We start from the raw sequence: 25,743 nt of genomic DNA on the forward strand, positions 1-25,743 counted from the left end.
ACAGTGTTTCAGAATTTAGTTTCTGGCTTTATTACATGCAGGCTATATCCAATAAACCGTATAAAGGTTTTAAAAAGAATTCCTGAACACAAGCAACATTTGAATAAGCGTATAAAGGTTTTAAAAAGAATTCCTGAATACAACAGCAACCATTTTAAATGATTCAATTACAACTTTTCTAATGTCTCGTCATGGTGCATATGAAACAAAAAACCCAGGGGCAATGAGTTGAACATTGCATCTGGGGCAGTTTTAAATGTCAAAGATCGTTGAAGATATTGAAACTGATCTTTGTTTCATCTGAGAAAAAGAAGATAATGACAAAAACAATGAAATCAGTGAAGAAGAAGAGGAAGTTTTAATTGATTGGACTGGTTGTGAACTTTGTGGTTGTTAGTATCATTCAAAGTATTTAGAAAATGCCATGTCAACTGATTGCATTGTATGCCCAAAACTACAACTTTTTTTTGAATTTTTTTAAAAGACAATGATTTGTATATGATTTACTTTTACAGTTGTCAATAATTTAAACAAAATAAGAAAGGTTAATAATTGATTCTTCATTGTAGTTAATTAATCATTGTAGTTGTATCATTAACTATCTGAATATTTAAAATAGTTTATCAATAGTTGTTGTTTTTTGTTTTGTTATTTAAAATAAAATTTTTTTTAATTAAGCAGCTTTTTTTACATAGTTATACATTCATTTTAAAATTCTTGATGTTGAAATTTCAACTTTGAAAATCTCAAGCTTCAAGTGTCCGGAGTCACCCCATTTCCTGATTTTGATTTTTGTTGTTTATAATTACAGTGGTATGTTACATGAAATTATTTCCATTTTGTATTGATTTTAATGAAACAGTTTAATATTTTCTTCAAAAATTGTCTGAAGTCACCCCGGTTGACGGTATATATTTGAAGACGTTTTTTAAATTGGGATCCTGTGCCACAAACAAAGGACTTTGGGGTCGTATAAAGTATCTAAGGTACCTCCTCCACCTTTTTTTTTTAATAAAAATTAATAGATAATAGATGTAATTATTATTGCACAATAGTTAACAATGTTTTGTGTTAAAATAATTTTTTTACAATGTTAACACTTTTTAAGCAGGTACTCAAATAAGCGCAACTTTATTGCGTAGTGGGTATGATTTAAAAAAAAAAAACTCATTGGTTTTTTGAAAGAAAAAAAAAAAAATAAAGCCGCAAGTAAAAAATCTTTTTTATTAATTTAGATTTATGATATAGTAAAGGAAAATCCCAAACCATAAGTGTAAAACTTGTAGGCCAAGGTACTACTATCGACTAATTTGTACCAACTATAGAAAGGGATAAAGCTCTAGGGCCTGTTGCATGTGTGTATTAGCATTTATGGAGAGTATAATGTAAACTAATCTACATAATAAAATCTCATATATGTTGTTCAGCATCTATCAAATGTTTCTCATTGGATTTTTATTGATAGTCTTCAAGACCATTATTTGGTGTCGCGCTTATAGCCTATACAGTATATTCATCTACACTTTGCTCTGCATTAAAATATAATTGTATATTACCATTTATTTTATTCCTTTCAATAACCATTTGTTTATTTTTTTAACTTGACAAAGGTTACACTTTTTTATTTTTTTTTATATATTGTCTGACTTATGCAAGATCTCATAATTCTTCTTAAAATTATTTTAGACAGACACCACACTATGCATTATGAGACATTATAGACATTGTAATTATTCTTATAATAATTACTGCTTTATTGCTAATTTTTATTGTCATTTTGTTTAATTGTATAAATACTCAAATATTTTTTGTAAATATGTTTATTTGTTACATTGGCATTTGTTACATTGGTCAATTCTCATAAGAATGGTTTGTGAAGCTAAAACCGGCTATATTTGTAACTTTCGAATATCGATTAAAACAATTTGTTACATTGGCATTTGTTACATTGGTCAATTCTCATAAGAATGGTTTGTGAAGCTAAAACCGGCTATATTTGTAACTTTCGAATATCGATTAAAACAAATAATTTTAAATCTTCTTCAGCCGTATTTGAACTTATGACACCACATATATATGGATAACTATTAAAATAATGTTAACACTTGTCAAATACTTTTACTACATAGATTCTGGACTTGTGCACTATTCGCACGAACAGAGGCCTTCCTCTTTGTTTAAAAAATGCAAAACTAAAAAAGGGAAATCTTTTATCTTCGGCAAAACATTTTATTACAATGTTGGCAATCAAAAAGATCTGTCTGAATGATTTCGACAATACATTCTGCCGATATTGTAGAAAGCCACAATATTGATTGTTTGACAAAGGAAAGAATTTTTAAGCAAATATACGATTATAATAATTAAATGAAAGGTGTTGATCATGCCGATCAATATTTGTTGTATTATACTTTACTATGTCATACAAAAAAATGAAGTAAAAGAGATATGATGTTTTTGATAAATTGTGCATTATTTAATGCGTTTAGAGTTTTTAAAATATTAAATCCAAATTCAAAAAAAAAGTACAATGTTTTTTTACATGATGTAGCAAAGGAATGGAAAAACGAATTTACTCCGGATAATGATAATCGTTATGTACCAAGTACATCAGCTACATTCAGAAGAATTGATCCTAAAGGAAGATTGTCAAAGGATGCAAAGAAACATAAAATAGTCAACATTTTTACAGGTGGTATAAAAGTAAAACCCGAGCAACCCAAGTAAGCTATGTTTGTGTTGTGCATAAGAAAAAAAGTTAACCTGCCATATGTGCCAGTTTTGTGAAGTGCCTCTTCATAAGGGAAACTGTTTTTTTACATACAATACTTTAGAAAAGTATTAGTGAGTTATTTTTCCATGAAAGTTTAAGAAACATTAAGACATTATAAATGTAAATTTATTAATAGAGTTTTATTTTTTGAACTAAGTATGCATTTAGTTTATTAAATAGTTTTATTAAAAAATATAAAATACTAATATCTAAAATATATTTTATATTAGATAAAATATCAAACTTATAAATTTATAATAGATGAAATATCAAACATCATAAATGAAATATAATAAATTAAACATAACAAGTAAATATACAATATATAAAATATACATATAAGTTTTAAAACCAAGCATATTTCTAAAACAAAATACATTATTTATAAGTGTCATTAAATTTATTGATAGTGGTTTTTCAAATAAAAATAATAAAATCGGGTACTAATACCCGACCCGCTGATAAACAACAGTCCGCGCAATGGGTACTAATACCCGACCCGCTTAAATAGTGTTAAGTAACAGAACAATAAATAATACAGATATTTTAAATACTTTATTGTTAGTATAATTAATATATATCAAGTTTTATTTGAAAAAAAAAATTGTAAAGCTAGAAATTCTTTAAGTGTTTAACTTTAGTTCCAAAAAGTGAATGCATTACAATTTTAGATAAAACTTGAAAGGTTATACTAAATAATTATTTGCATTAATTCAAAATATTTCCAAGCACGAATCAGATTTTTTTTTTTCTTTTGTTGTTTAAAATAATTTACATGCTTTAAAATCACTTTTTTAAATAACTTTTTATGTAATAACTTGGAATCTTTCTAAAAACTTGGAGCAATTTCTTTTGTTAGGGGAACTTTATCTACTCTAATAGCATAATTTTTATTTATTTATTTTTTTAATTATTTTTTATCTATTTTAAAAAATAGTTTTTTTTTTTAAATCAATTTCTGAAAATGAAATATAAAATTTTTTGAATGCATAAAAAAGTCAAAAACAAACTTAAAATTTCAACTTAGGACATAATTTCCATGGTTGCAGAGCAAATAAATAATCTGGTGGTTGCAAAACAAGCAATAATTAAATTTAAACATTTAATGATTAAATTTGAAAAAACTTTATTAATTTTATGAGCAATATTTTTTTTGATACTTACTGATAAACCAGCAATCACAATTTCTTTTAATTAGATAATTTCATGATTGCAAATTCCCATCTGACTGTCACGATGATTCAACCTTTGCAGTTTCTTTATTTATTAAATTGTTAAAAGCGACCTGTGTGGCGTAATAATAAACATTTAATTGCAACCATACTTAAGGTCAATACCAAATAATGTTTGCATTACATTATACAAAATAATATACTAACGCTCAAAGTTTTACACTTTAAATCAGATAATTAAAGAATTTAATTTGTAAAAGCATTTAAAAAGAGGAAAAAAAAAATTATTTGTTAATCGTTTAAAGAGTACAGTAAAACTTTTGTACAAAAATTTTTTTTATGTTCAAAAGGTTTAAGAAGTTGCAAGGAAAACGTCTTTAAATAAAAATTTTTGACATTTCTTAAAATTAAAAAAGTTGTGAGGAAACTTTAGGCTAAAGCTCTGTTTAACGGACAGACATGAATGTGTTCCAATTTATCACCAGTGATTAAAATATTTTTTTTTTTTAATTTATTTACTTTCAAAAGACGTTCTTCAATAAAATGATTTGATTTCGCAACATGAAAAATGATAAACTCACCCAATGGTAGTATATAAAAGGTTCTAAGATAAAAAGTTTAAGATAAAAGTTTCTAAGATAAAAATTTTAAGGTCCCATTCTAGGATGGTCTGGGGCCTGGTTCAGCATGGTCTCTGTACATGCCACTGAAAACCATAGTAGCAAAATATTTGATTCTATAGTAAAAGCATATATGTTGTTATTTGCTATAAACTTTATAATGTACAATAGTCTTCAATAAACTTTTTGTTTTTACATCTTTATTAGTTATTGTAATAAAAATAAAAAATAAACAATAAACATAAGTTAAATTTTAATTTATAAACTGAAATACAATTAATTCAATACAATAAGAAGTTGTCTTAATTTCTCTTAATTTTTCTTAATGCATAGTTAATTTTTCTTAATGCATAGCCTGTCCATATATGTATTATTTAATTTGTTTTATGTCTGGCTATGTGTTAAATACTTAATTTATATTTTGTTGAGTTGGAGCTGGTTAAGCTTTTTAGTTGTGGTAATAACAATTTACCTAGAAAAAGGACAATTTTGATATAAGACCTTCACCTTTGATGGTTATCCTCCTAGAAGTAGTACCATAATAACCTGCAAAACAGGTTAACACCAGGAAGAGCACCTGGAGCACCTGATTGTAAAAAAATTGCTTTATCTTTTCCATTATGTCATATTTAAGTTAAATGGCTTTGTTTAAACCAATCTAGAACACATAAGTGTATACTGATTATAGTATACATGTAATAGATATATCATGTAATAATTGATTTATGCTTTATTAGAGTCTCTCCATGTATGCAGTTATTGATTTATCACAAAAAGTCAACCTTTATACTGGAAAGCAGAAGGTATTTTTTGTTTCAATACTTGAATATAATGATAATAGTATAAGTAATTGTATTATTCATAGTGATAATAGTAAAAAACAATAATAATAATAATAAATATTAGTACAGTTATCAGCTAATGCATTTATGTATTTTAATTTCAACTAATTTATATGCATATTTTAAATAAATTTAGTTTAAATATTATTTTAAAGGTAGTGACACTAGAATTACCAATCTTTTCAGCTGATGGTATGTTTTAACAAATTTAAAATTCTTAATCTCAAAATTATTTTTTCTAAATTGATAAAAGTTTTTATTTTCTAGAGATCTTACAAAAAAGAGTCGGCATGTATATGTTTGCAGCTACAAGCTTTCATATTGTATATTTTTATTATATTTCTTCAAGTAATTTTGATTCAAGTTATTAAATAATAATCTTTATCTTGATATATATATATATATATATATATATATATATATATATATATATATATATATATATATATATATATATATATATATATATTAGGGTTGAGCTTTTACCGACTTTTAAATTTACCGGTAAATCGATAAAAAAGCATAATTTAACGGTAAATATTGATAAAATTGATAAAAAATCAAAAAATCATAGAAACTGGTATAAAGTTTTTTTCGTTTCAAAATAAAGTGTTTATAAGATTCAAATCTTTATTGATAATTGTTATATTGATAAAAAATGAGTTTAAGGAAATAAAGTGTATCAAGTAAGTTGTCATTCATTCTTGATCGAATTTTTGTTACAAATAATACAGCAGCAGAAAAGGCTTGCTCACACTCAATACTTTTTGGAGGGATAGTCTCCAGTGCATTGAACAAAAAATCAAGATTGGCAGTTCTCTTTCCAGTTGCTTCATAGACCAACATTTCTTTTGAAATGGCTTTGAATTCGTTGTTTGAATTGTGGTGCTGTTTTTTGGCAGAATGCTGAATTGCTTTCTCGAGTTCATCTTTGTGTAAAGATAAACTTGAGGAAGTCATCAAGGTTTCCTGAGCCACACACTTCTTGAATGAATTCTAAGTCATCTGGATTCGTTGGGAATAGTCTAGACAACAAATCTTTTGCAATCTTTTGAAGTACAGACTTTGAAGGCATTTTGAAAACTCCATGTTTTTCAATGTTAAAAAGTCTCAAAATTGCACTCTTCATTGCAATGCAAAGAGTTAAATCTTGTTGTTTCAGGCTGTTAAAAAGAAACTTGAAAATTCCCTTAGCACTAAGAAGAGTTGCATCCGGTCGGCAAAGGGCTTCTGCTGCCAATTTGATTGGTTCAAGAGCAGCAACGATGTTGTATAAAATGTTTATGCAACATTGTTGTATAAACATTTCAAAAGAAATGTTGGTCTATGAAGCAACTGGAAAGAGAACTGCCAATCTTGATTTTATACAACACTGCAAATTAAATGTGGAGAAACGTCTTTCAATATTTTCTGAGTGAATCTTTAACTTTGAGAAACTTTTGAATCATTGACAGTAGACTGTTCTGCAGTCAAGGATAAGTGAAATCTCTTTTCCGTGCTGTTTCTTGATTTCTTCTTGGAGGACATCATTTTTGACTGAAAATTTTTTAAACAACTTGACCATTTTTCGGACTTTTGTGATAACAGATTGCAAGTGCACTTTCACTTTTGGAATGGAAATGTTTTCATCCATAGTAGCATCAAGAAAACTGACTTCGGTGTCAGATTCAGATTTGTCACTGCTGACTTCATCTTTGTTGCTTGTTACTTGCAATGTGTTGTTATCGATTTGCATTCTATAGGTAACACATTTGATGTGCAGTTATAACCAGTTTTCCAAACTTAACCATCATGGAAGCTCTATCTTGAGCAGACAGGGCTAATGTTCAACCCGAATTTGGCCACTGTGACAACTTCTTTCTGTGACAACTGCTGCAGCTTTTTCAGCCGGTAGTGATCCAGAAATTTGAGTCAAGCCCAGATTCCAGTATGTGTGTTTTTGATGAATATTAATATTCATATACCTTTGATTTTTCAAAGAAATGTACTCATCCAGTGCAATTGAAAAGCATTTTCCAATGGTCACTAAAGATTTAAAAGTGTTTTTAAGGTTGACTGGATTGCTTGCTTGTGATTTTTTGGAAAATTACAACTTTTTTCACACATGGCAGATCAAATGAAAGAGTTGTTAACAATGGCGTGGAAACTAAATCCATCCTGTGCTATAAGTCTTGAAATCACTTTTTCAATCGGTTGCTTTGGGAAAAAAGTTGAAATCTTAGGCTTTTTTGATTCTGTTGCAGCTTTTGTTGTCAACTTTTCCTATGTTTCTTTTTTGACTCCATGTTTTTTGTCTAGGTGATATCACATTCATTGTGGAACTTGAGTATTTACTGGTATTTCCACATATTTCACAAGTCACTGTGTTTAAGGTGTAGTGTTTCCAAATGTCTGACATTTTAACCGAAAGCAAATCAAGTTGATTGATAAATGCAACAAATATATCACAAGAAGTAGTAATTTCTTTCTTAAAATGTTCAGACAAAGCTTAACCAATAGAATTAGTTTCCAAACAAAAAAAACAAATTAGTTACTAGGAAAGTAATTATTAAAGTTTCAATTTATTGATTAAGCTATTTCAAACCTCTTTAAATACTTTAAAGCATTTTTGAGCATAACAATTCTGATTATTTTTTAGATTTTTGTTATAGAGGAGTTCTGATTTATGTAAAGGAAAACAGTATACATAACATTAGGAATGATATGTGGGCTTTTGACGGTGATAAAGAAATCATAACGAAATTTTAAACAATAATAAAATTAATACTCTATTAGGTGCGGCTGAAAATCATAACTTCTTTTTACAGCAAAATATTATTCACAAAAGTAGCAAAGAAAAAAAAAATTATTTTATAATTAGGGATTTCAAATGAATTGTTTAATTTAGTATAGTAAAAATCATTTACCGAAATTTACCGACATAATTTTACCAGTAAATTTTCAGTAAAAGCTCAACCTTAATATATACATGCATACATATATAGATACATACATACATACATACATACATACATACATACATACATACATACATACATACATACATACATACATACATACATACATACATACATACATACATGCAGGCATACACAGAGAGAGAGCAGACAATGAAGTGAGACCTAGATATTAGAAGAGCACCTTAAATTATTTAATTTATATATATATATATATATATATATATATATATATATATATATATATATATATATATATATATATGATTTCAGTGTAGACATCGTGTATAAGAGTGTATGTTATATTAATAAGAAAACATCAAACAATACAAATTTTAACAAAACATCAAACAATACGAATTTAAGATCGTAATATTTTACGAGCTGATGATGCTGGTATCCATAACCCAGTGAAAATTTCTCATATATATAATAATATATATATGAGAAAAAAAAAAAATATATATATATACATATATATATATATATATATATATATATATATATATATATATATATATATATATATATATACATATATATATATATATATATATATATATATATATATATATATATATATATATATATATATATATATATATATATATATATATATATATATATATATATATATATATATATATATATGAAAAGAGAGATTTTATTTATGTTTTCTCTTAGTACATAAATCCAGAAGATGTTAAACGAGTTCAAGTGCATGATCTTGACTATTGCAATAAAGGTAATTATGTAAATTTAAAAGGTAAATTTACATAATTAAATTTAAAAGTGTAAATTTAAATATTTTTATAATAAGAAGGTAAAAAGTAATTTTTAGTTTTTGTTTAGTTTTAAATTTTGATTAATTTTTTTTTTAAATAAAATTTTAAAAATGTAGTATTATAATTTATAGTAATTATAAATAATAATAAATCATAAATCATAAGCAGAAATTATAAACAGTAAAAAGTTGACAAACTTATATTAATTTCTTATAGTAATTTCAAATAAACGATTGATTCAATCTGAAATGAAAAATATATCAAGGAAGAAAAACACAATTAGTAACAAATTAGAGAAATTTAACTGTAATTGTAGCTTTAATTGACTTTTATTAAATTATAAACTGAAAGTTTGGTGATGATTTTTTAAAAACTATTAAATTTTTTTACCTATTAATAAAAAGTTATATAACATCTTGAAAATACCCTTGAGTTGAATGTTTTATAACAGCTTACATAGTTTAATTTGCAACTTTAGAATCTCGTAAGCTGTATTTTTTTTTATGTTTATAACCTACATCCACAAAAACCCACAAAGTTTCAATGCAGATAGCATGTTTTGAATTTTTTTATTAACAGTAAAGAAACTATTACCCTTTAAGTTTGTTAATCCTTGTAATAAAAAAAAGTGGTGTAACAAAGTGGTGTAAAAAAGTGGTGCAACATTCTTAAATGTGTTGCACAAGTATTGTAAAAGTTAAAAAAAAAAAAAAAAAACTTAAAATTATTATGATTAAATTATTATAATCTATTATTATAACTGAGGGAGAAAGAGGCATTAAAAAATACTTTGGCATTGTTATTCAAAACTTGTAAAATTAATTGTTTTGTTGTTTTTCAACTTACTTTTTTTTGTCACAATAATTTAAACTTTGTTATATTTTTTTGTAATGGAAATAAATTTAAAGTCTATCTTCTCCTGCATTTATCTTATTGTTTATTAGTGTTTATTATTTTTACGTGTATGCTGTAAAGTTAATTACTCTCAAATGTGTTTAGCTAAGTTATGCATTTCTTTGCTTCGAAACATACTGTCTGATAGTGAATACAATCTTGTCTGTTCAAAGTATTACTTATCACTCTGTGAACACAGTGCTCTTCATTTTGTATCTTGGAATAAATTTGTTTGTGCAACTTTGAAACTTATGGGTTTTCCAGAATCATCATATAAACATTTGAATGTATGTTGTTTTTTTTACCTTTTAAAAATTGATTTTATTGTGTGAATGTATCTGTGTGTGTATTACTGTTAGAAAGAATCCAAGGTAACTGTTAAGTCAGTTCCAGAAAAAACAGTGATATACCTGTGTTATACCTGTGATATACCTGTATAAGCTCATGAGATTCTAAAAATCTAAAATTGTAAATCATCCTGAAAAAGAAAAAGAAGTTGGAAAATATTCTTTATTGCACATATATGTGAAATGACTGTTTACAAAATTTTACATTTTTACAGTATTTATCAAGAATGAAACTTTTTAACATAAATAGATAATAATAGATTCCGTAATTTTTTACTACTTAAAAATTTGAAATTTTCGAGAACTTATTATAGAGGCAAAATTTGTAAAGTAAGCATTTTTGAGTCTCTTGTAAAAAAAATGGAAAAGTTCAGCAAAAAATCATGATGAAAATCAAAAGGTTGTATCTCTTATGTGTCTCAAAAAGGCAAATAGACATCTCAAATAGACAATGTTTTTAGAAGAAAAAATTCAATTTGTTTAAGGCCAACGAATCAAAATTAGATGGCACAAGTGATTTATGAAACATTTACATAACATGTTCAACTGAATAAACTTCATAACAAAACTGTTTTGTTATGAAGTGTATTCAGTTGAACATGTTTTGAAGGTTATTTAGTTAAACTGCCACAGCCTTTTCAGTTTAAAAAGGTTAATATTAAAACACCCACAAGAGAAAATCCTCAATTCAAATTTTTTCCATCTTTGCCAAAATTTGCTAATATCTTTCTATTTTGGCAACAAATTGTATTTGCAATTGAAGAAAAAGTTAATGCTTTCTAGAATTCTTTTCAATCCTTGCCCATTGAAAGTGCCACACCTAAAAATCATCCAGAATTTTTTTTGTTTCAAAGTCTTCGTCCAACAGAAAAAGATGCCATTCAGAATTTAAAGCGAACAAACAAATGAAGCAATGCGCTATTGCTTGAAATTAAAACAAACAATTTTCAAACAAAAGCCCATTAAAAGATTCAGGTTAAGGAAAAAAAGGGGTAAACAGAGGGGTAAACTGATTCTATCTGTTTGTAAGGGGTAAACAGATTCTATCTGTTGACCAGCTTCGCACCCCTTCTTTATCTATTAGGCTGGCCCAGATGTATTTTTAATACATTGTTTCCAGTTTAGGATGTTGAATGCTGGATCTTCTTGACTCAATGCATGGGTTTTGCTTGTATCTCTGTTTTTATGACTAGGCAACTCATTCTATTATCTCCTAATGAGGGTACAGCTCTAAAACTCAGTTTCATGGTTCTGAGGCCGGCTGGTAGTCAGGTTTCCCGAACTCTGTGGTAGCTCTCAGAGAGGCTGATTCCATCAACAGCTGAAAAATATCAAAGTATTAACAGTGCCATGTGGCGCATGGATGGTGTCCCTGTTTGTACTTTTGGTGTGCATTGCGGAGGCCACATTTGGAGCCCTTTGTTACGGCTTAGGGTTTATTAGTAGTAATGAGGCAATTGCTTGGGCTATTAAACAGTGTTCTGAGTACTATCTATGCTTTGAGTCAAGTTCTTCAATCTAATTTAAAAATGAATAAAGTACCAAAAACTATAAAACACAAAAAACCATCATCATCACCAAGTTCTCTAAACCTATCATTCACTAATATTCGTGGTCTTCGAAGTAACTTTTCTTCTGTTGAGTCTTATCTCTTGCAAAGTTCACCAGACCTACTTGCTCTTTGTGAGACTAATTTGAGTTCGGCTGTCTCATCTTGTGATCTTAGTGTTGATGGTTATCTTCCTCTAATTCGTAAAGACTCCTATAGTCACATGCTTGGCCTGGGCATTTACATTTGTAAGAATTCACCCATTTGTCGTGAAACTAGATTTGAATCCACAGACTATTCTTTCATGTGCTTTCGTATAGCCCCACTTCACTCTATTGCCTTTCTCTTTGTTCTATATCTCTTTTTGACATTATTTCTGATCATATTGACCAAGCCCTCTCTCTTTATCCATCAGCTAATATAGTTGTTGTCGGTGACTTTAATGCTCACCACTCTGAATGGCTTGGCTCTAGTGTCAGTGACTCTGCAGGCATTAAAGCCCACAACTTTTGCCTTTCTCAATCCCTAACTCAAATAGTCAACTTTCCAACTCGCTTTCCTGACAACCCTAATCATTTACCTTCTCTACTCGACTTATGTCTTGTTTCTGATCCTAGTCAGTGCTCAGTTTCTCCACATTCACCCTTAGATTCTTCTGATCACAGTTTGATCTCTCTAAAACTAATATCTCATTCTTCTTCGTCACCTGAATCCCCCTATTATCGAGCCTCTTACAACTACAGTAAAGGTGACTGGGATTCTTTCCGTGATTTTCTTTGTGATGGCCCTTGGGTAGAAATCTTTTGTCTTCCTGTCGACAAATGTGCTTCTTACATAACTTCGTGGATTCAGGCTGGTATGGAATCTTTTGTTCCCTCTCGACGATTCCAGTTCAAGCCTCACTCTCCTCCATGGTTTTCCTCACACTGTGCTGCTGCAATTGCCAATCGAAACCGTTACTTCCATATTTATCAGCAAAACAATTCTCCAGAATACAGACGTCTGTTTATTACTGCTAGAAACAATTGTAAAAAGCTTTTGTCTAACGCCAAAACCCGCTATTCTCAGGTCATGAAATCTCGTATCTCCTCTCAAAAATTAGGCTCTCGTGACTTCTGGAGAATCTTTAATAATATCAATAATAAGGGCAAATCTATAATTCCACCTCTCTTGTATGGTTTTGTCTAACGCCAAAACCCGCTATTCTCAGGTCATGAAATCTCGTATCTCCTCTCAAAAATTAGGGCAAATCTATAATTCCACCTCTCTTGTATGGTTCAGACTTTGTCACCTCACCTAAAGACAAAGCCGAATTGTTTGCTAAAAACTTTTCATCAATATCATCTCTTTATTCCACTAGTTGCGTTCTACCTGATATTGCCAACAAACAGGTTGATCCATTGCTTGACATTCATATCACTCCAGTTTCTGTATCTAAAGTGATTTCCTGCCTAGTCTCTTCTACAGCTTGTGGCCTGGAAAACATACCTGTTATTGTCTTGCAGAAGTGTTCTCCGGAGCTGTCGTCTATACTCTCAAAACTATTCAACAAGTGCTTATCAGAGTCTTGTTTTCCAGCCTGCTGGAAAGCGGCATCTGTTATCCCTATCTTCAAAAATTCTGGAGAGCGATCTGATTCGTCTAACTACTATGTCTTACTATCGTCTAACTAATAAGTCTTCTTCCTATCTTAAGCAAGGTTTTTGAATCTTTAATTAACAAACACTTAATTTCTCATCTTGAATCTAATAACTTCCAATATGGATTTCGATATTCTCATTCTACAGCTGATTTGCTAACAGTAATAACTGACAAGTTTTATCGTGCATTAGATAAAGGTGGAGAGGTTGAGGCCATCGCTCTTGATATTTCAAAAGCTTTTAATAAAGTTTGGCATGCTGGTCTTCTCCATAAGCTTTCTTCTTATGGTGTATCCGGCAACATCTTTAAGATCATTGAATCTTTCCTTTCCAATCGTAGCATAAAAGTTGTCCTCGATGGACAACACTCTTCTTCTTATTCTGTAACTTCAGGGGTTCCTCAAGGTTCTATCCTTGGCCCTATACTCTTTTTAATTTACATTAATGATCTTCCAGATATTCTCACATCTAAGGTGGCATTGTTTGCTGATGATACTACCATTTATTCTTGTCGTGAAAAGAAACCAACACTTTCTGATTGCTTGGAAGGGGCATTTGAGCTTGAAAAGGATCTCACTTCTGCTACAGCATGGGGCTCACAGTGGCTGGTGAACTTCAATACAGATAAAACTCAATTTTTTTCAGCCAATTGTTATCGCAATAATTTCGATCTGCCTATATTTATGAACGGTGATGTACTCGATGAGTCACCTACTCTTCATCTTCTAGGATTAACTCTTACTTCCAATTTTTCTTGGAAACCATACATCAAATCAGTTGCAAAATTAGCATCTGCTAAGGTTGCATCTCTTTATCGAGCTCGTCACTTTCTTACTTTGGATTCTATTCTCCATCTCTATAAATCTCAAATCCGGCCTTGTATAGAGTACTGTTGCCATATCTGGGGCGGATCTTCTAATGATGCCCATTCTCTTTTAGACAAGGTGCAAAAATGCATTGTAAACATAGTTGGACCTGCTCTTGCAGCCAACCTCTAACCATTATCACATCGTCGTAATGTTGCTTCTCTTTCTCTTTTCTACAAATACTATAATGGGCACTGCTCTAAAGAGCTAGCGTCTCTTGTGCCATCTACTAAATATCATTCTCGTGTTACTTGTCATTCAATTAAGTGTCATCCTTTTTCTGTGACTGTTCCTAAGTGCTCCAAAAACGCTTATTTGTCTAGTTTTTTTCCTTGAACATCAGTTCTTTGGAATTCTCTTCCTTCATCTTGCTTTCCTGATTCATATAATTTGCAAACTTTTAAGTTGTCCGTCAATCGTTATCTTGCTCTACAATCTTCATCTTTTCTCTTTCAGTAACTTCCAACTTTAATTAGTGGCTGCTTGCAGCCTTGTTGGAAGCGAAGATGTTTAAAAAAAAAAAAACTTGTGATGTGCCTTGCTGATTTTAACAGCAAGAGTTTTTGAAAAAAACCTAATTTAATAAATACCAAGAAAAATCAATTTTTTAAGAAAAATTATTTCACTTTTTTGAGAATCTTGAGAAGAGAATGTCAAAATAAGTGTTAACAATTCAATTCATTTAGAAATATTGTACTTTTATATAAATTACTTGTACTATTTGATTATGAATGCTATTAAAATGGAAAATTTTGGAGATGCTGTCATTTTACATATATGTGTAATAAAATTTTTTTTCAAAACTCTTTTTTTCTCAAACTTAGACAGAGGATTTAAATTTTTACATTTTTGGAATCCCATAGTCATGAGCTTTTTTAACAGGTATATGGCGGTTTTTTCAAGAATTTGACAGTTACCTCAGATTTTTGCTAACAGTAATATTTATATATGTATGTATGTATATATGTATATATGTGTGTGTGTGTTTGTGTGTGTGTGTGTGTGTGTGTATATATATATATATATATATATATATATATATATATATATATATATATATATATATATATATATATATATATATATATATTATGTTAGTGTATTCTACAATCAGAGTGCTCAATGTTCTAAAAGAACAGAGCAATAATGTATTTTTTTTTTTTTTTTTTTTTGTTATTCACCTCCTCAAGGCCGAGAAGGCCACTACAGATGAGGAGGCTACTTAATAGTGGTAATAACCCTCTCTCAACTCTCTAACTCCGAAACACGAACCTTGACAAACAAGGCCGCTGCGCGGAGAAACAAGTTGAGCGTGGTACTAGCAGGGATGTGGTGGGGATTGAACTCGGAACCTCTCGCTTATGTAGCGAGCGCTTTACCTTTACACCACTACCGCATTTATGTAAATGTATATATATATATATATACTTGCTCTTGCATACACTCCCTTGAAGTGATTTACGGGAGCAATTTATAGCTCTCAATAAAGTATAAGTTTTTCATAAATATAAACTATTTTCTTTATTCTTTTTTTTTATCTATATTTAAATATTGATTAGAAAAATTGAAGTCTTGCTCAAACTACATAAAATAAAAAAGATTAAGTTTGAGTTTCAGACTTTTTTTCTTACAAAATCTGGTTATTTATTTTGTATAACAGTTACTGATTTTTTTGTTGTGCTTAAGATTATATTTTAACTATACAAATGGTTTATTTTATACTCAACAACATTTTTATTTTTAGTGAAGCAGACTTTTAGTATTAAAAATGAGAACATAAACATTACATAACTATTATCCAAAGTTTTAGTAAAAAAGTATAAAGTAAATTAGTAAAAAAGGGAACTTTTTCTTTTCTTTTCAAACACGGATACAGTGCAGGAAAATTTTTTTTTTTTAAATCCATGGTGTAAAATACCCTGTGACACTGCTATGGTATTAATGACAATATATTCAAGTTTGCTGAGCTGTTGATAAATTAAAAGCATCATCGTTGTTGCTACAATAAAAAAGTCATTTTAAAAATAAAGTAATATTTGCCTAATAAACTGTAATGTTTTTTGAAGGCACAGTTATTCAAAAAAAAAAGTTAAAAAAATAAAAAAGAGCCCCAATTGAAGTTACCTATTAAAGCTATGTTACAAGTGCTTTTTTTTATTTTACAACACACACACACATATATATATGTATATATGTATATATATATATACATATATATATACACACATATATATATATATACATATACATATATATATATATATATATATATATATATATATATATATATATATATATATATATATATATATATATATATATATATATATATATATATATATATATATATATATATATATATATATAGTATAATATATAAGGAAAAAAATGATTCTCATGCCAACAAATACGTCACTTTTAATTACTTTTGACTTTCGTCCAACATTTGCGTGTTGTCAGAAAGTAAAAACCATTAATTTAATTACAAATTAATTGTTTTTTAAAAAAACCGCAAAAACGCAAACCAGAATGTTTTAAAAAACATTCTGAATATTTTTAACAATATAAACAATGTTTTTATTTTTATTTTTTTTAATAAAATGTTTTTATTTTTATTTTTTTTAGAAAATGTTTTTATTTTTATTTTTTTTAATAAAATTTTTTATTTTTTTTACTGTAAATCATGCGCGGAGTGTTGCTACATCGACTATCTTATAGCCTGATATGCAACAATGTGCTGCTACTTCGACTGACAAATAGCTTGACTTGCGATGGAGTGCTGCTATATCGACTGACAAATAGCCTGACTCGCAACGGAGTGCTGCTACATCTACTATCTTTTAGCTTTACTCGCAAGGGAGTTCTGCTACATCAACTGAGGGTTTGGTTGGGGCAGGCAGTCTATCAAGTAATAAAAAAAAAATTCCGGTCTTGCATTTTAATTTTTACTTTTTGTCAACAAAATATGGAAAAACTTTCTGACAACCAGTTAGGAGTTATATATATATGTATATATATAATATAAAATTATTACGCACTAAATTGTTGCGGAATTTTTTCGCAGCGCATAAACGACACTCATTAATAAATGACACTCGTTATGTATATATACTTGTAACTTAAATGTTACGAGTATATATACATAATATATAGTGTTTACTGCTTACCTTGCTTCTTTTTCAAGAAAACTCTAGCAAGCAAAGATAAATTTTGCATTTGGAAAGTTGCTTATAAAGCAATCAGTGAGCACAAGTTATCTGCTATATATATAATTATCCGATCTCTATCTTTATGAATGTGAATGCAGTTCCAGGATTGATTGTGATTTCATTAAACAGTTTAACAATGAAAAGGAGTATTGCAGAAGTGTGTTGCGTTTGGTGGTCTGTTGCCAAATTTCTTTTCAGTAAAATTTGATTATATATTTATTTAATTATATTAGTATTAATTTATATTAGTAGTAATTATCTATATATATATATCTATATTAGTTTTTATCTTTGTTTGTGGAATGGTTAGGTTTAGGATTTCATTCATTAAAAGATTCAATTAAAAATAAATAGTATAAATTTTTTCTCATGAATTTAGAATGGTGAACTGGTCCCGGTAAATGGAGTTTAAACCTATTTGATTATAGAACCATTAAAATAAGTTCAGCTACCTAATGGTATTCTTTTCTAATAATTCTATCCTAACAAATTTTTAATATATTTTTAATTTGTAACAATTGTTTCTTTTCTCCAAAGATACCACAGCTGACATCCATAGATTGGGCTGCAAAAGACATTAAATAACATGATCTTTGTTTGTATTTGTGTAGAGCATTTTATATTATATTTGGATGAGGTTAGCTTTAGCATATATAGAGCATACATGTTTTAAAATATCTTTGTCATCCTGCATATCGTTTGAAATCAAGTGACCCAGGTATATCTATTGACTAGTGTATGTGAGAACCATGCCAGATAATGTGAAACAAGGGCTATTTATAAGGGGCTTATAAATTTCAAAAAACATTATTTTAGACTTAATATTGTTATAAACTATATCATGTTTCAATATATATATTAATATTGTTATAAACTATATCATGTTTCAATTATATTATATATCTATATTAGTATTATTTATCTCTTTATAACGGGTTATAACAAAAAAGCGGTAATAACTTTGAAGGGGCATAACTCCGTTGGTTTATGAGATAAAAACTTAATTTATAAAAAAGAAAGAAATAGTATTTTAGGTGGGCAATTTATTTGCATATTAATTTTTTTCAATCAAGCCATTACGTTTTACATAGTCTAATCGGTGCAGAGTTGATTCAGAAAGGCGCTGTACAAGAGATTTTTTTCATTTTAGAAAGGCAATATTTTATCCTGCTGTGCAATTTCTTGAGCTTTCCAATTATTCTTGTACACAATTCCTTTGAGAATACTCCAAATATCTTCAATCATTTAGGCACATTTGCAGGGTTATCTTCTCTTTTTACAAAAATGATATTTTTCTCATTCATTAGTTTTGTACAGATTTTGCGTAATGAGACATCAGTAATGATCATGCCAAATCAGGCCAAAATATGTATTTGCCATCAGAATAATGCTTTTTGATAAATGGAATTAGTTTGTTCTTAATACAATCATTTTTGTAGACTTCTTGGTTGATTGCAAAGCCACTTTCTCTGAATATTGACAAAGATATTCTTTTATCAGAAAAGCAAGACCAATTGAGTAATTTCTTGTCATATTTTGCAGCGAGGTTGAATTTGACACTTGTTGGCGTTTGAGAAACATCACTTGAATAATAAACATCATTTCCATTATTCGAAGAGTGGTTAAGTTTGAAGTGCGTCAAGGATTGACAATTCTTTGGCAGAAATTTGATACAGCCAATCACACAGCATTTGAACTGTCTCTATATGGTCACAAGTTCTTAATGGAATCTTCTTCTTTAGCCTGATTAAGGACAAGGTTTTGAATATTTTGCTGATATATACTTGGGCGCACTTAAATTTCCGAGCTGCTTGTGTTTGCGAAATGCTGGCTTTGTGGTCAAACATTGTTTAAGTTTTTTGATTTTCCTTTTTGTGATTATTTTAGCAATTCTATCATATCCTGGGACTCTCTGGTGCCCATAAATATTTTCAGCGCGTCAAATAACGGTATAGATGGTGTTAATAGGAATTTTTTCAGCAAGAAAATGATCATAGATAGATTTTTTAAAAAAAGGCTGTACAAATGTTCTCAATGGGCTTTTTCTTTTTTTCTTTTCTTTTTTTTTTTTTGTATCTTTAAATTATTTTAATTTAAAATAAAACAAGCTTTGCAGAGAATTGAAAATACTACAAACTAGGTAAGATTGCAATATTCATTAATATACAGTATGCTGCATAACTTTTTCTTCAAAGTCATTGCCGTTTTTTAGTTACCAGTTACTTTGGTAGGTTTTTTTGATTTAAAAAAAAAAATTCTGATAAAATTTTAATATATTGCTGCCATTTTTAGTTTGAATATACCAAATGATCTCCTTAACAGGAAAAAATACTTTTTAGAAATATCAAAACCTGTCTTATATTTTTTTAAAAGCCCAAACAGTTATCAATGTAACCCCGCATGTTGGGGATACATTGATAGTATATGTTGTTTCAATCAAATATCAAGTTAATCCCACCACAGGGTTTCACTTATTTTTTTTTAGGCTTTTAAAAAAGATTTATAGACCTAGTATTCCTGATACTGTCAAAAATTATTAACTAACATGAGAAAGAAATAATTCTAGGAACCAGCATTCGAAGGTTATCGAGTCGAATCAACCTGACATCGTGTTGTCATAGCAAGTTCTTTTTAAACCACCTCTGGTCCATTCTTGATAAATTTTGAGACTTATATACCACTATAGGTGGTAGGAATGCTCCAATAGTATCTCCACAATATATGATGCTTACACAACTCTTTGAGTGCTGCATTTTACGCTTGACTCTTTTTTAGTCCTCGTCAGCATATGATTGATTTTGCACCAGGGTTATCCAAAAGATTAGTCTCATCATAGTTATAAATGTTACAGGGTTCAATGTCTTCTAATGCCTTTTCTAGTTCATCAAAGTAAGCATTCACAGTTTGTCCACAAACCCCTAGAGGTGATCCATGTTAATCTATCAACAAGCATTTACCAATCACAAAGAATGTTTATCGTCTTTAAAAGGTTATTCTCACAATCAAAAGAGAGTACAACTGGATGTCCGACTTGTTTTCCATGTTTACCTTTCATTCTGTTGTGCAATGTCCCATATGGAATTTTAAACGTTTTAAATGCTTTCAACAAACTCATAGTACCCTTCCGGTAACATTGAAGGGCTGCTGACAACTGAGTTTCTGAATGTGAATGTCCTTCCTCTTGTAGGTCCACATATTACGGATAGGTAGGTATGTACCTATAGGTATATATTTATTATTGTTTAGAAAACGTTTTTTACACTTTCATACACTTTTTTATAAACTTTTTTCATTTTTATCAACTATAATATATTTTTTACCTTTCAAATCGATTGTATGAAATCTTAGTAAACTTTTGATTAGTATTTGTTTATTTTAAACCAAAGACACTGAAAATAGAAAAGATAATAAAATAATATTATAAAGATATTTTAAAGATAATATACTAAAAAAGTAATTCCAAAAAAATTATCTATGTTACCCTGGGAATTGAAGTAACCCCACTTGACGGTATAACCCGTTATACTAATAGATCAATAGGCTTTGGTCTATTAGTATATATATTAATCTAGGTCTATAAACAAAAATCTAAATAGTTTTTTTTTCTTTCTAAGTATGACATTTCTTTCTAGGCATGACATCAGAGGATTAGCATTTTGTGGATCAGAACATTGGATTATGTCAAAATATAAATTTTCTTAACTCTTTAGAGTTACTAGCTGAATACAACCCATTTCTAGATAAGCATGTAAACATTCATGTAAACCAAGGTACCGATTCTTATCTACCAGTTAATGTTTGCCCAGAGTTTAGCCAGCTACATGGTGAAACACTTTTACAAACAATCAGTAGTTATATATTGCTTTTATATTTTTATTTGATATCCTTTGAAATTGGTTTAAAAGAACCACTTGAAAAATAAAAAATAAAATTTTTTTGTATTTGCTAATTTCATTCTTACAGTTATTGAATTTAAAACTGTTGAATAATATTCAATCATTGTTAATTAAACCACATCATGTATGTAGATCAACTTTTTTTGCTCTGTATTTAATGTCTGATGGATAAAAAGTTAAACTTTTTTTATCATTTATTAAAATGAGAGGTCATTAAGCAGCTGATACGCTTAACCTTGTTAAAAAGACATTTGAGGTACATGGCATTGTTGTTAATGATTGCTGTGGGCAGTGTATGATGATGTCTCTAATATTTCTGGAATCAACACTAGATTGCAATATAATATTGGAAAAATTATAGAATATTTAGAAATATCTGTTTCATTTAACCCTACCGAATTATTGTAATTGAATGCAAAGTACAAAGATCTGATTGTTCTTTGCTTATTCCCTGGATAAACTTATTACGTTATTATTATTAATCAATATTTATAAAATTTATAAAATAACCCATATAAAAAATTGTGCTGAAGTACTGATTTTTATGGGGGACAGATGATAGGGGGGGGGGGAGTAAAGGTTAGAGAGGCCACAACCTTTATATTGCTTAGGGACCTGGAAGACCAAGAGATAAGCCTGATTAAAAAAGTATTTCTGATGAGTCTTTATTGATGAAACACAATAAAATGAAAAAATTTGTCAAGTGATTTTTTATCAAAATTTATATATTTAAATTTATACAATTTAAATATATAAATTTTGATAGAAAAACATTTCCTTATTTAAATTTATACAATTTAAATAAGGGTGTTAAAGTTCAAATAATGCTATCGCATCTGGCAAACTTGTTTGGCAAAATATGTTTGCAACCAGTTTGTTAGAAAATTATATTAGATTATGTAATTGCTGTTAGTTTTGTGATAAAAGCATTTGCAATGACCAAGAAAAATGTTTTTTGGATCAATATTCCAGTCAGTCAATTTATTATATTATTCAAAGAGCACAGATGAAAATACTTTAATAAGCAGATTTAAAAAAAAATATAAACAAGTTAAAAAAATGCATTATTGTTACAAATTTTTTTTTTCAAGATTTTACTATAAGTTAATTATTTTAAAAATACTTTTATTGTAGTATTAATATACTTAAACAATATTGTGATAATTTGATTATAATATTGTTTTATTAGAGTATTATATTGTTTTGTATTATTATTTATCAAAGTTAATGAATTAGTGTTGAAAAAAATTGTTTATTTTTATTTAGTGCATTGTGTTTAGTGTGTTAATATTTTTATATATCAGGAAAATATTTCAAGTCCTGCACCTCCTCAAGCAAAAAAAGCAAAAAAAAGTGATTCTTATATTGGTTTTGAGGTAAAAGAATTTTTTAGTTAGTTTTTGTATGTATGTATGTATGCACTCATGTATGCATATATAAAACTGAAATCAAAGTTTTAGTTATTAAGCTGTCAAAAACAGTCGTTTTTAACATAGTTTTGAAATAAAATCTGAAAATATTTTAGTTCTGAACTTTTTTTATTATAAAAACTATGAACTCTAAATACTAGCTGTCCGGACCCATAAAATACAGGTCTTGGTAAATCTATTCTACACCAACCATTTCTATACTTATTTCTTACCTCAATATTTTCTAGTATTGGGTAGAATAACTTTACATATTGTCAACCTTTTAATGTTATGAATAAAAAAATAATTTATAACATAATTAGCTTTAAAAATTTTTTAAATGCTTCGGTAGTCATTGCAGAAACCGCTATATATCAATGCTTCGGGTAATAGTAACTAAAGCGGGTACTAAATAATATTTATAAATAATATTTATAATACCTGCTTGAAATTGGTTTAAAAAGTTTTAAAAGCAATTGGAATTAGATTTAAAAACATGTGGGATAATGAACTTATCATGACCCGCATAATATGGGTCATGGTAAGTTTATCCCACACTGACCCTTTCTATACTTATTCTTTATATAATCATTTTAATTCAATAACTTTTAGTAGAAAATAAAAATCTTTGTTTTGAGTTAACAACTAATGTTCAATACTTTATAACTTCTCATTGTAAAATTGTAAACTTCTATAAAAAAAACAGGTACAGAGGTAAAAAAATTTTCTTTATTAGATTTCTATTAAGTTTTTAATAAATTTTTTCCCAGACCATCTGCAACATATTAAGACCCTTGCCCCAGTAATTAATTTTGAAGAAAATAAAAATTTGAATGTAAAATCTTTTTTCATATAAGTAAAAAAGTTGTCTCTTTAAATGAGTGTTAAATGCTTAACTAAATACCTATAATAGTAGATTTACTTCATATGTAAATACTGCCTACACATATCATAACTTGCCAGTTTTTGTATATATTGTTGCCCCCACCCTTTCTTTTTTCATTTGATCTTTATATCTCTTAACTTATAAAGATATATTGTCTGCATATTATTAATAATGTTATGGTACTTACATAAATAAATATACAACATATTTAAATACATTTAATCATACTAAAATCCAATGCACTTAAGTTATTTAAATACATTTACAATAAATAAAAACAATAAATTAATGTTATACCTTAATGCATTTAAGATTTTTGTTATAGGATTGGGAATATGTTCTAGAAAGTAAAGACAGTTCTTTGAATAAACTATATAATGTGACAGAGCTTAAAGGTGACAGTCAAAGCAATACAGAGATAACGTAGGTTTTTATGTTCTTTACCATAAATTTAAAAATTGTTGTAAATAAACATTAAATGTAAAACAATTTCTAAATAAGGGGCTCATTATTATTAATTAATTAAATATCATTATAAATATTATTATGTTGTTGTAATTGCTGTTGTAAAGTGTTGTTCCTATTAATTTTGTAAGTTGTTGTTGCTAATGTTGTTTTGAAATGTTATATTAATGTTGTAAGTTGTTGTTGCTGTTGTTGTTGTAAAATATATATATTTTTTTGATGTTGTGTAATTGTTGTTGTAGATAGTATAAGAATATAGTTAAAGAGCAAAAGAACATTTAATGGAAGACTTAAAAAGTTGTAGGTTGTATGAGTTAAGAAAGCGTGAAGATAGCTCCAAATGATTGATATGCGGGGAAAGAAAATAGGCAAATAAAAGATTTTAGAGCATGCAGAGGCAGATATAGTAAAAGGATGCAACTTAGATGAATGACAAGAATAAACTTGGGTTGATGAGTGAATGAAGCGAGAATAAGTTTTGGTTAATGGAAGACACAGTAAGAGGTTTGCCATTCAATAATATAGGAATGTTGACAGTATTTCAACAGCTGTTTGCAGTAAATAACTGAGTTTTGTTGAAGTTAAAATTCACAAGCCACTGCAAGGTAGAATTATAAGTTGAGTCATCAGCAAGAAGAGCTGCTTTAGATGTACAATTGTCAGGGATAGCATAAATGTAGATGGGAAATAAAACAAGACTAATGATAAAACCTTGAGGTACCCCAGTAGTTACTAAAAAATAAAGAAGAGTATTGGCCTTCGAGGTTGACTTAATTAAAGCAAAAGATTGGCATTCAAAACTTTATTAAAAGCTTTCCATATGCTATCCATAGAGCAATATCCATATCCATAGAGCAATATCCATATCCATAGAGCAATAACCCATACCTCACAATGATATCTTTTTTTAGCATTATAAAATCTTTCAGTCACAGCAGTAAGTAACTCAGCTGTAGAAAAAGATCGAAAACCAAGGATGAAGATTCAAGGATGACTTTAATACTGCAATTAGAAAGAAATGATTTAATGATCTCAAAAACATTCCCAGATAAAGTAAGCTTATGAATACATATTATATATACACAACATATGAAGCGAGCTTATGGATAAGACCAGCATGCCAAACTTTATTTAAAGCTTTTGATATCAAGAGCATTAGTCTCTGCTTTGTCACTTCCATGCACAAAAGAAGCTTTCTGTTACAACAGTTAGCAAGTCAACTGTACTACAAAACGAACAAAATTCCTATTGGTTGTTAGAGAATTATTAGACTCAAGATGAGATGTTAGAAATTTGTTGATCAAAGACTCAAAGACCTTGCTTATAATAGAGAGATGACTGATTAAATGATAGTTAGAGATCTGAGTATTCTCCATTATTTTAGGTTTTGCCTAAAAAAGCAAACCCTACAACACAGCAGGACATGGAGCAGG

At 28.5% G+C, this 25,743-nt stretch overlaps 1 protein-coding gene across 2 annotated transcripts in view; it reads left to right on the plus strand.

The window, feature by feature from the left end:
• LOC101240980 (anaphase-promoting complex subunit 1) overlaps nt 1–25,743 on the plus strand; it is a 141,471-nt gene that overhangs the window by 37,643 nt on the left and 78,085 nt on the right. For both annotated transcript variants that reach the window (XM_065804581.1, XM_065804582.1), the window contains exons 12-18: nt 5,303–5,368; nt 5,563–5,599; nt 5,675–5,730; nt 9,049–9,109; nt 10,149–10,330; nt 22,855–22,926; nt 24,171–24,268. In XM_065804581.1, the coding sequence (XP_065660653.1) occupies nt 5,303–5,368; nt 5,563–5,599; nt 5,675–5,730; nt 9,049–9,109; nt 10,149–10,330; nt 22,855–22,926; nt 24,171–24,268 (572 nt within the window). The remainder of the gene's footprint in view (nt 1–5,302; nt 5,369–5,562; nt 5,600–5,674; nt 5,731–9,048; nt 9,110–10,148; nt 10,331–22,854; nt 22,927–24,170; nt 24,269–25,743) is intronic.

Source organism: Hydra vulgaris, chromosome 09 (genome assembly GCF_038396675.1).
Source record: "Hydra vulgaris chromosome 09, alternate assembly HydraT2T_AEP".
Lineage (NCBI taxonomy): Eukaryota > Metazoa > Cnidaria > Hydrozoa > Anthoathecata > Hydridae > Hydra > Hydra vulgaris.